Genomic DNA, 13,001 nt, shown 5'->3' with positions numbered 1-13,001 from the left:
CATGTGTGTGTGAGAGTCTGAATAAAGCTTCCAGCCTCCTCTCGTCCACTGCAGCTTCCTTCTCCTCAGCGACGGGTGTTGTCAGTGCCTCACGGATGGAGCTTCCCCCGGGGAAAGGCAAGTGTTTCCCTCCTGCAGCAGGAAATGGGTGAAAACCTTGCCAGAAATTATGACTCCAGCATTTTGTTGTTTGAAGGAAGCAGCTCCTGATAGCACAGGCTACAGGTTTCCTGTTACCTCAGGGAGTGCTGGGTCAAGAGCTGAGAATGTTGACATGGTGGAGGACTACAGGTTCCTGGGTGTCTCCAATGACAACAGACTGAACTGGAAGACCAACATCACCACTGTGTACAAGAACCCTTCAATGTGTGCAGCAAGATGTTGAAGATTTTCTACCTCTCACGACTTCTACGCCTTCATAGTTATATTCATCCTGCCTGCCTGCTTAATTAACTCTCCTGTCATTCCAGATTCTGTCATCCTCACCTGATTGTCTCTCATTCCCTTCACCTGGTCCTCACGCCCTTCTCACCTGCAGCCCATCCCCTCATTAGTCCCTCACTATTTAGCTCCCTCACTTTCACTTGTCCTCTGCCAGATTGTCTTGTATGTCATTGCCAGGCTCGCCAGCATATTCCAAAATCTTAATTCTGATCTGCCTGTTACGACCCTGTTTGCCTGTTGACCCGATTTAAGATCTTTACCTGCCCCCTTTTGGATTTGTTGCCTTATTTGACGGACCACCCGGTTTTGACCCTGCCTGAATTACCAAGTAAAGATCCTCCTCCTGCATTCCTGTTTACGAGTCCTGCTTTTGGGTTCCAGTACCTGTAACCATTACACTACCAGTCTGTTGTGCTCTGTTATTCTTTGTAGTCTGTTGGGGGAGCAACATTGGAGCCGCAGACACCAACGTACTTAACAAACTGGTTAAGAAGGCCGGCTCCATCATTGGCTGCAAACTTGGCAATGTGGAACAGGTGGTGCAGAGGAGGACACTGAAGAAATTATTATCCATATTGGATAACCCGGACCACCCTCTCCACCACCTACTGCAGGGACAGCGGAGCACTTTTTCGAACAGACTCCTCCAGCTCCGCTATCACAAGGACAGAGACAAGAGCACATTCCTGCACACTGCAATAAGACTTTACAGCAGGGCTATTCAACTTCAGTAGCAAGTGGGCCGAATAAGAAAATCACGGGGGGTGTGAGGGCCGCACAGAATATTGATCAAATAATGGCTAAAAATTAAAAACTAATGTATATTTCCACAGGTAAACAGTCACACACGAAAATGCGTCGGTATTGTGTGGCAAAAGTGTTGCGAACAAGCATCACTATAAACATGTTTCAAAGTGTAAATATGCTCTCAAGGGAACCAGTTGTTTCAGATCCCTTCAACCAAACTGTTCCCATGAAAACATAAGAAATGTGACTTAATGGATCAATATATAAATGACTTGGGATGAAACTAATATCTGGTGGTGCAGCGCACAGACTGCATGTCTTTGAGTGCAGACTCCTTTTGCGTGAAAGGGATCGAAACCAGGTGGGGCGATCTTTTTATTTTTATTTTTTCGAAAATGTATTTCTTCATACGTGGCTGTGATGCACTGTTCACTTATACAATCGTAATCGCCGACATGGATATGAACGGTGGCTTGAAGATCTCCAGCAATATGTTTGTGAATGTGTGACGAATCTGGTGAGCGAGACAGAGCCCCGCTGCAGATGTTAAGAGAACACAACGCACGTGCAGGGAAACCAGTAGGTTTGAAAACCAGTAGGGGTGTAACAACGGCAACCAACACGGGTGCGTAACATAAAGATGTAACCATACAGGTTTGGTTGAGGCAACAGTGAAACTCAATGGCTCTGGGTTAGATGTCTCAATGTATAAAAGAGGTGTGTCCGTCAGTTTTATTTTTTCTTACCAAGCTATACTGATTTGCAGGCAGTCTTGCGGGCCATAGTTAAACTCAAACGGGCCGTATCCGGCCCGCGGGCCGCTAGTTGAATAGGCCTGCTTTACAGTAACTCACCTCTGGCAAAAACAATAACTCAACTATAATACTGTTGGTTTTTTGGCTACATCTTTGCACTTTTTCATTTTGTTAGTTAATTTAATATTATTATTTTATTGTGTAACCTGATTGTAAAAATGCTGCTGATGTTGATGTAGGCTCCATAGTAGCGTAGCTCTGACAGCTTGATAGAGTATCAGCAAAAGGTTAGTGATGTAACACTACAGTCGGTGATTATGCAAAATGACGAGGATGATAAATCACAAATCACTTTTCACTATAGAGCATAGGTGTCAAACTCAATGCCCGCCACGTATGTTTTGTGGCACGCAACGGCTTTAAAGGCATATGGACGTCTTAAAATTAAAGTCGCTGCTTTACAATGTACCTTAGACAACATCTCCCACAATGCATGTTAATTTTGTGACCCCGTAAATGAACGGCATCCTACAGCGAAAAAGCAGTGTTTCAATATCGATATTAACTAAAGACAAGTGATTAATTTGAAAAAGATCGACAAATAATCAAAAAATGTCCAAGAAGAGAAATATTGAAGCAGATGCAAGACCAGTTAAAGAATATGGGAAATCGAATGTGTTTGTGCATCAAGGAGACAAACCGCTAAATCTTCTGTGTTATGTGTAGTGATGAAGGAATACAATTTCCGTCATCATTTTGACACCAAACACGGAGCCAAGTAAGTTAAATCTAGCCTCCAAGAAAAACATAAAATTGTCTGAGAATTAAAAGCCAGACTGCAATCGTAGCAGAATATGTTCACAAAAGTTACAGCCAGAAAAGATGCTAATGTAAAGCTAACTTCATTCTGGAGGAAGATATCGAACAAGCTTCCAAGCAGTGCATGCTGATGTGCAGGTGTGCGCCAGACCACATAAAGGTATGTGTGCAGCTGCCAGACCACATAAAGGTATGAGCAGGTGTGCCCCAGACCACAAACAGTTATGTAAGCAAGTGTACCCCAGACCACAGCTGTCACACATGTTCTTCCCAGCTTACAATTATATGTTGGACCAGAGTTATGTCATTTTTCAACTGTGACAAAAAACTTTAAACAATGCATGCTTTGTCTTTGTTAGGATTTTTTAAGTTTGATATTTGATAGAATGTGGGTTTCTTAACCTTAAATGAAATCGATTTATGTTATAATAGAAGAGAAATTGCTTACATATATGTATACATTGAATAAAAAACAATCAAAAGCATAGACAGTTCATGTCCATAACTATTTAACAATATGTTAGGGAGTGGGGGGTTGCAGGTGACTTTTTCTTTGGTCCGCTCCGATGCCCGCACACGCCGGCATCGGATCTCTGCGGCGCGCGAGACAGCGAGCCGAGAAGTGTTACAGCGACACGTAGAGACAGAAATTATATGCTATTGTGTAGATACGATCAATAACAGACGTTTAGTTTAATAAAAGAACAAAGACGTCTTTAAGAAAAGGACCTGACATTACTTCTGCTGTAATCTGGCACGCTAGAGAAAATTACAGGGGGCGGGCGGAGATTTTTTTTTTTTCAACTCAAAATTGTCTGCTAGCCATATGCCGTCACCGGAAGAGCAATATTTGGCTCGCGAGCCATAGGTTCCCGACCCCTGATTTGGTTTGTACTTTCTAAGCTTGGTTCGCCTATTTAAGCATCTTTTTCCCTCTCCTGTCTGTTTTATATAAGGTCATTTTTTAAATAGGATTATTGACTGATCCATGCTGCCCAGTGACCTTTATTCCTCCATTTAGTCCTTATTTCATTGGATATTTTACATAATTATTTGTATCCTAAATTTGGGGAAACATCCCTGTAATTTCTTGATCTTCTTGAATTCATCAGAGCGTACATTTGTTTTTATCAGTAGGAGGCTGACCGCAGAACTCATTTCCTTACACCACCCAGGATGCCAAACATGGCAAACACCATCCAGTCATATCAGGGTTACCTGGTCTGTATGGAGGACATCCCTCCAAAATGCATTTCATTAAAAGAGGAATTGGGTTCATTAAGATTGCGTCAATCCAGATCTCAAGACGGCTTTACAGCAGAACACGTTGTGACCTGGGTTGAGCTGGAGAGGGCAGGAGATCACAGGATGCTGCTTCATGTACCGGGATGTGAGGACAGGACTAATCCTGCGTTCACAACATGCACGTGTTCATGTCACCAGATAACTGAAGATGGATGTTTGAGTACATAGATGCTCATGTGAGATTACAATCATTGTTCAATATTAAGATCACACTAAATTCATTATGTTTGTTAAATGACTGAGTGGCTTGGTGACTCGAAGCTTGAAATTGAAGGGAGGTTGATGTGAACACTATTTACCTGTAATAAAAAGTGGTATGACATTGTGCTAGCTAAGAGGCGAACAAAATATTTCATATTTCGAAAGAACAATAATATAAAAGAACAAAGGTTCATCTTCACAATTGAAAAGCTGAAACCAACAAATGTTCAGCATTTTTGCTTGATTGACTGATCAGTATAACTATCACAATTGTCAATACCTTTTCTGTTGATCAACTAATCACCCACTTTTGTAACTATAATGTAGTATACAATGGTGAAAGGTAGCCAAGTACTGCTGGGAACTGTACCTCTAGAAGCCTCTATCTAGCCATGCAGATCATTTTGGTTGCATTTGTCCAGGTGTACAGTGGGGCAAAAAAGTATTTAGTCAGCCACCAATTGTGCAAGTTCTCCCACTTAAAAAGATGAGAGAGGCCTGTAATGTTCATCACAGGTAAACCTCAACTATGAGAGACAAATTGAGGAAAAAAATCCAGAAAATCACATTGTAGGATTTTTAATGAATTAATTGGTAAATTCCTTGGTAAAATAAGTATTTGGTCACCTACAAACATGCAAGATTTATGGCTCTCACAGACCTGTAACTTCTTCTTTTAGAGGCTCCTCTGTCCTCCACTCGTAACCTGTATTAATGGCGCGTGTTTGAACTCGATATCAGTATAAAAGACGCCTGTCCACAACCTCAAACAGTCACTCTCCAAACTCCACTATGGCCAAGACCAAAGAGCTGTCCAAGGACACCAGAAACAAAACTGTAGACCTGCACCAGGCTGGGAAGACTGAATCTGCAACAGGTAAGCAGCTCGGTGTGAGGAAATCAACTGTGGGAGCAATTATTAGAAAATGGAAGACATACAAGACCACTGATCGTCTCCCTCGATCTGGTGCTCCACGCACGATCTCACCCTGTGGGGTCAAAATGATCACAAGAACGGTGAACACAAATCCCAGAAGCACACGTAGGGGTCTAGTGAATGACCTGCAGAGAGCTGGGACCAACGTAACCACGGCTAACATCAGTAACACACTACGCCGCCAGGGACTCAACCCTGCAGGGCCAGAGGGTCCCCCTGCTGGAGCCAGGACGTGTCCAGGCCCGTCTGAAGTGTGCTCGAGAGCATTTGGATGATCCAGAAGAGGATTAGGAGAGTGTCTTATGGTCAGATGAAACCAAAATAGAACTTGTTGGTAAAAAGTCAACTTGTGGTGTTTGGAGGAGAAAGAATGCCAAGCTGCATCCAGAGAACACCAGATCTCCAGTGAAGCGTGGGGGTGGAAACATCAGGCTTTCGGGCTGTTTTTCTGCAAGGGGACCAGGACGACTGATCCGTGTAAAGGAACGAATAAACGGGGCCGTGTATCGTGAGGTTCTGAGTGAAACCTCCTTCCATCAGCAAGGGCCTTGAAGATGAACCGTGACTGGTCCTTCAGCAGGACAGTGATCCCAACGCACCGCCTGGCAGCGGAGGAGTGGCTTCGGAAGAAGCAGCTCAAGGTCCTGGAGTGGCCGAGCCGGTCTCCAGATCTCAACCCCATAGACAACCTGTGGAGGGAGTTGAAAGTCCGTGTTGCCCAGCAACCGCCCCAAACATCACGGCTCTAGAGGAGCTCTGCATGGAGCGATGGGCCAACATACCTGCAGCAGTGTGTGGAGAGCTTGTGAAGACTTACAGGAAACGGTTGACCTCTGTCATTGCCAACAAAGGGTAGATAACAAAGTATTGAGATGAACTTTTGTTATTGACCAAATACTTATTTTACCGAGGAATTTACCAATTAATTCATTAAAAATCCTACAATGTGATTTTCTGGATTTTTTTTCCTCATTTTGCCTCTCATAGTTGAGGTTTACCTGTGATGAACATTACAGGAAACTCTCATCCTTTAAGTGGGAGAACTTGCACAATTGGTGGCTGACTAATTAAATTTTTTGCCCCACTGTATACAGGACTGTCTCAGAAAATTAGAATATTGTGATAAAGTTCTTTATTTTCTGTAATGCAATTAATAAAACAAAAATGTCATGCATTCTGGATTCATTACAAATCAACTGAAATATTGCAAGCCTTTTATTCTTTTAATATTGCTGATTATGGCTTACAGCTTAAGAAAACTCTAAAATCCTATCTCATAAAATTTTAATATTTCCTCAGACCAAGTAAAAAAAAAGATTTATAACAGCTGAGTGTTTGTCAAGGCTCAGGAAACCCTTGCAGGTGTTTCGAGTTAATTAGACAATTCAAGTGATTTGTTTAATACCCTACTAGTATACTTTTTCATGATATTCTAATATTTAGAGATAGGATATTTGAGTTTTCTTAAGCTGTAAGCCATAATCAGCAATATTAAAGAATAAAAGGCTTGCAATATTTCAGTTGATTTGTAATGAATCCAGAATGCATGACATTTTTGTTTTATTAATTGCATTACAGAAAATAAAGAACTTTATCACAATATTCTAATTTTCTGAGACAGTCCTGTATATAGACACACAGATATAAATGTCTATTATATATACATAAATGTATGTCATTTATTCTTGTGGTGGTAATGAACATTATATTGTCTGCTGGACACATCTGCTGTATAAAGCACTGCAAAGCTACATGTAAATAATTCAAACCATGAAGGCTACTGTATTATCATCTGTCTTATATCTATATATATTAGCAAACAGTATCAGCAGTAATAAGTTGTTTGCTATCTTTTTAACAGGCTACTGCGATGAAATGGTTTTTTTTATTTTTTTTACTGAATTTTGTATCTGAAAATTTATATAGACATTCCTGTGGGTAAAATATTGCTATTATTATTATTAGACACGCAATATTAACTATAACCTATATTACAATCTCAGCGTACAACCGCATTGTTTCAGTTAATAATATACTTTGATTGAACTTTCCTCTCGCCTCTACAACACAGAGATGCTGAGTCACTGTGAGACTTGAGTTTACAAGTAAGTTTAACTTCCAGAGACAGATGACTTGAACCCTGGACATTTGAGTGAAGAGAGCCTTCATACTATCTGGCTTTACAAATAGCATTAACCAACAACAGGATTTCAGAAACAACATTTTTAATTGTTGAAATAAATACTCCATTACATGCATGAACAAAACACTTTAAAATACTATGGGAAGTCTGGTAAATAGTGTAAAACCTACGGCACACACTCACAGCAGCTTTTTAGCATTAAAACTTCACACAAGTTGAAAACAAAAACAAGCATTGAGACAATCAGATCACTCTTTCCAATCTCACGAAGCACATGTAATTGAGTAGGTCAGCCAACCATAGGTTCACACAGTGAGGCTACATCCATCATCAAGGCTGCTGTTTCACCGGAGCGGAAAACTGAGGTAAGCTTTTCAGGTTTGAAGGCTGCCATTTGTCCGTGAGAGTGGGTCGTCAGCTTAGCACAGAGCACTCCAAGGGTCTGGTACTAACAAGGTTTGAGCCACATCCAGCGCGACACAGAACCCTGAAGCATTATTGGCGTTCCTCTGCATTCAAATGCACTTCAGCCACATGGACTGACCCAGACAGCCTTCTTCTGATGTTACTCGGACTCAAAACCTGATAACAGGGATAACTGAGATAAGTGAGTCTCTTTGGTAGGTCAGAAATGGAGAGAGGGGACAAGACATCATGTTGCCTCTTCCTAAACTAATTCACAGAATGAGAGTTGACTGGCGGCAGAGTCCTTGGAGATGAGCGTTCTCTGAGCGCCTGAGTGAGCAGAGTGCAGCCGTCGGACACGGCACACGCCGAGTTGCGCAGACGCTCACGGTAGTCTGCCATTTTGGAGCTGCTCTCAGGGTGCTGTGCAACGTCTCTGAGGCCCTGAGTGAGGAGGACACAGGCTGAAACCACACTCATGGCTCCCCCTAACACTGCAGTCTGTACCCCCTTCCCTTCTGTGGAGATACTCGCAGCTCTTCCCAGGAACTGTGGCTCTGTGGCAAACCCGACCAGGGCACTGACAGCCTGGACCAGAGCTGCACTAAAGAGAACACAGCGGCTCCTGGTCAGCTCACTGGGCTGGGTTTTCACCTCTTTGACACATGCCAGGAAGGCTGTGCCACTGGTGCTCATGCTCTTGACACTCAGTTTGAACTGGTCTTTAGCAAAGCGGTCCCTGGACCTTTCGCTGGCTAGCGAGGAGATGTCCGTCAGATTCTTGAGGTTGATGGAGATGTTCTGAGAGAGCTCGAGGAGGAGCTGGGGAGTGAGGTCTGGCAGGGGTGTGATCCGGAGGATGCCACAGCTCTGCTCCACTTCGTGCCGGCAGCGGGTCACCTTATAGCGGTCCACCAGGCCAGGCAGGCAGGGCTGAGAAGCGGGGGTCTCCACGGCTGCAATATAAGCGGCATGGGCCGAGCACTCTGTTAAAGACACCACCAGGTCGGCCACCTCCAAGAGACGGTCCCCAACCTCTGTGAAGCGGCCCATGTTGAGCTGGCTCTGGATGTCATGGGTGAGAATGGAGAGCTCTTTAGTCCTGGCGATGACCGTGTCGCGGCACTGGTCGAAGGTTTCTGCCACGGCCACTCCTTCAGAGGTCATGACCGGCCTAGTCTCGCTGGACAGCAGAAGGAGGTCGGCCACCAGCTGCATTTTGCCCTTACATGTGTCACAGATGGAGGAGAGACGCTTTCTCTGCTGCAAACTGACACTGGGTGTGCTGGGGGATCCCTCGCTAGCCGATTTGCCAGAGCCACTACTAGCCATAATAAGCAGGGGGGCTGGGCCAGGGGTCAAACTGCTCTTCTGGAGGGGTTCAGTTATTTATAGTTTTCTATTGCTGCACACAGCATCTTAGCGTTTAAGACATTTCCAAGATAGGCCTCACCTCCCTGCTTTTACAAACTTGTTTAAATAACTGGCCAAACAGTCTTCCTTAAATTCCTTCAGAGTAAAGGTCACCAACTGTACACATAGAACATGTATTCTCAATGTAAACATGTAGAATAAGCTAAACTCAAGAACTGCATTTTCTTATGTGTGAATAACATTTCCCCAGTATGAATTGTTGTGTACAATGTATAAAGTATACATTAATGCCAGTCAAACTATGATCTGCCTTGGTTATTAGTTATTTACTATGCAACAGTCTGCCAAAACCTCCACAATTTCAGAGTAATCAGTGTAATGAGCTATATGCTCTCTCATTGTTTTTAAATGCCTCAAACAACATAATCACAAGGTCAATATTCTCATGAAACATAAGAACACACAGGTTGAATAAAAAACTAAAATCACACACAAAGTGCTACCAAGGTGCCTTATTAAAGGCAAAGTGCAGACTGAGAATATTATATATAATATATATATATATATCAATAGCTCTTAAACGTTTAAGATTGCATATTCCAAATAGGAATGACATCTGCTGAAATGACTGTGCTCTTTAGAAACGTAGTATGGCTTCCTTTGGGGTCTTTGTAGGACTACAGCCAAGAAAACATCAGCTGAACATTTAGGAAGTCTGTTCACTCGAACTCGGATATCATCTTGTGTCCACTTTCAGCAGAGCCAGGAGCCTGAAACAGTACCGAGATCTGGTTCGACTGGTTCCCGATGAGTTGGACCGGCCTGGCGGACTCATGCTGGTTACAAACAGGGCACCAGCGGGAACGTGTGTGTTTCCCTCCAGCACCATCATTTCATAAGTCCTTCCAAATAAAATCCACCAAAAGGAAGAATTTCCAACAACACAAACCCGTCAATCCACTTTCAACCTTTTCTTTTTCAGACAGAGCCCAGGGTTAGAAGCTAGCAGTTGCTCCGCTCGCTTCGTCTCCATATGCATCCTCCGTCTGTCCGCCCTCCTCCGCGTCTTAACCCGGGACCAGATATGGAATAGCCCCGCATATCTTCTGAGGAGACTCGCTTCTCATATCTGCACAGGTCTCTGGTCTTCGAACACTCCACTCATTTGTACTGGGAGGTTCCGCTGTCACGAACTGGAGAGAGTTGGAAGAAGCGGCCGTTATTCCCAGAGATTCAAAGTGGCGCTGCGCGCTCCCGCTACAGCACTATGAGGAAGCAGGAGGGTGTGGTCGCGGCGGCGCGGCTGCTGCTGGACAGAGTTAAGTTGAAGCGAAAGAACACATTTATCTCCGCGTAAAGTACACGTCTCAACCGTTCTGAGACCGGGCTGTGGTCTCACGCTGACGGAATCGCGAAGGAAGAACGAAGTCACACAGTCACAGGAGGTCCGATGATTTTTGGACTGCTTTTACTTTCAGGACTGGCTGTTAATCTGCCATGAGACATCCCTGTGTCGTCAAGCGACCAGCTAGCTGAGCTAGCTAAAATTACACCGGAAGCTTGTCTTTTCAAAATAAAAGCATAGTTAGCTACCACTGAGGTGCACTCCCCGGGACAATGTCCTCGATATTCTTCAAAGACTTCGGGATTTTTTAGGAACCAGACAGAGAGTTTAAATTATTAAATGAAAACATATTAGAGTATGTATGGAAGTAGGGCAAAGTAAAAGTAGCATACATTGGAACCCGTATTGTTAATTCTCTCGTGAATAAATGCGTTTGCGTTTACGACTCACATTATGGCAGTGAGAGAGTGTTCTAAAACAGCATGTAGTGTCATTAAATATAATTATATATTTAATTTCCCAACGTTAACGTTGATGGAAGGTCGATCTCAACAAACAATAGTAACATGTCATTGATTAAAATAAATATAAACTAATGTTGCTTCTCTACCTGAATTGGTTGTATATTAATTAACGTTTCAGTTAATTATTTTAAGACTGCAACCTAATAATGATGAATGAACTGTTTACAAATTGGATCTTTGATGAGCAGACATTTTGGGTTGTAATCTATCAATAAAATGGTCGGATGGCTCAATAGAATGTTTAAGGCATATATACACACGCAATAAATTACACATAAACACTTTTAATTGTCTGTCAAACAGTTGATAGAAAATAAAAAATTGGACAATGATTGAGCTGGTGTACTGTTTTCTGTATCTTTGATGTCTGAAACACAAGCCCTTTATGGATATTAATTTGTTCCTACTTTGTGTAGGCTATATATTCATACACTCATGTCATATTCATTGATTGTGTTGTTACTGTGTTTTAATTTGTGTATAATGATTCATTCTGTACACATGGCATCTATTACACCTGTCCATCTTGGAGAGGGATCCTTCTCTGTTGCTCTTCTGAAGGTTTCTTCCCCTTTTTTCCCCCCGTAAATGGTTGTTTGAGAGTTTTTCCTGATCCGATGTGAGGTTTTGGGACAGGGATGTCTATATGTACAGATTGTAAAGCACTCTGAGACAAATTTCTAATTTGTGAAAATGGGCTATACAAATAAACTGAATTGAATTGAATAAAGTATAAATATTTGTGGCAGCTATGGGGGCGTGGCCCAGGGACAGGTGCCACAAATGGGCCTGATTGTCCCCAGATGTGGGGGATCTACTTGATTAACCCTCGGTTACATAAGCTGGAGGGGAGAGGTTGAGCAGAGCAGAGGTCTGCGGTCTGGATTGCTAAATAAAGAAGCGTCACAACGATAACCGCGGTGTTGGCTGATCTTATGCTGCTTAGGGGGAAACCTACGGGTGACTTCCTCCCAATCATGCTCCATTACCTCATGTTGTAGTTTCTCATTATCAGTGAAATGTGAATCCTATAACTGAAAATAATGATTTCTGAGTCATTGTCCAATCTTTAAACTCGGGTGTGGACGGTATCCAATTACAAGAGTTGAAAGGGAAGAGTGAAAGCGAATCAAGTTGTACAGGAGATGGGAGGGACTTTACTATTTTTATTGGGAGAAAGAGACCATGTGACAGTCTCATGAACACATTCTTTATCACGCGACACAAATATGTATTTGTGTTCTAAACAATATGTATTTACAATTTCCAAAAGTGAAATCATCAACCTTGTAAACCATGTTAATATGATACAATTATCATGAATCCGCTATTCATAGTCATGAATTGAATTATTTTATATCAAATTGAAATGTAGAATAAAAACAATTACTCAGTGTAAGATTGTGTGTGATCTTTTCCAAGTAAGTACAAGAGTGTTTATGCTGTTTAAAGGAGAGAAATAAATATTTAGATTGTTTATTGAAGTATGCTAAAATTAGCAATATCACAAAATAAACGTGTTGCAATTAAAGGTCAAGCATTCAAAATTATACTTCAGTCCACAGACAAAAGATTTATAAGCAACAAGTTTGCAAAGTAAAAGTACTAATAAAACAGAAAGCTTCAGTGTGTAATTTACTGACAATTTTGTATTTTATTGAACTATAAATGATAACGAAAATATTTAAATGGTTGTAGTACAAACATTGACACACGTTTTGTAAAGATTCCTTTATGACAAACATAATTTCTTTCAGACTAAGACTATATTTCAGACATACAAAATGAAGAATCTCAGGTATGTTTCATGGTAACAAAATCTTTTTTCTTCTCGGTAGGAGGTTGTGATGAACACACTGTTGTACTGTCAGTGGGATTTGCAGCTGCACATGGCACAGTGCCATTGGGTGGAGTCGGCCAGAGAGGAAACAGCTCTACAGTTCCTGTCAGGGAGGCTGATCTCTGAGCTCCACAGACCCATGAACTCTGCTGGCCTTCACAC

General features: G+C 42.2%; 1 protein-coding gene across 1 annotated transcript; it reads right to left on the bottom strand.

Moving 5' to 3' along the window:
* Positions 1–7,416: 7,416 nt before the first annotated feature.
* Positions 7,417–10,592, bottom strand: tlnrd1 (talin rod domain containing 1). Its single transcript, XM_056412515.1, has one exon. It carries the CDS (start codon positions 9,086–9,088, stop codon positions 8,024–8,026), a length of 1,065 nt encoding a protein of 354 aa, XP_056268490.1. The 5' UTR covers positions 9,089–10,592; the 3' UTR covers positions 7,417–8,023.
* Positions 10,593–13,001: the final 2,409 nt, after the last annotated feature.

Source organism: Pseudoliparis swirei, chromosome 4, assembly GCF_029220125.1.
Source record: "Pseudoliparis swirei isolate HS2019 ecotype Mariana Trench chromosome 4, NWPU_hadal_v1, whole genome shotgun sequence".
Classification (NCBI taxonomy): domain Eukaryota; kingdom Metazoa; phylum Chordata; class Actinopteri; order Perciformes; family Liparidae; genus Pseudoliparis; species Pseudoliparis swirei.
This window is presented reverse-complemented; position numbering and strand designations above follow the sequence as displayed.

Bases quoted from the DNA above. Each gene is read 5' to 3' on its own strand.
- tlnrd1 (XM_056412515.1), bottom strand. From the start codon at position 9,088: ATGGCTAGTAGTGGCTCTGGCAAATCGGCTAGCGAGGGATCCCCCAGC.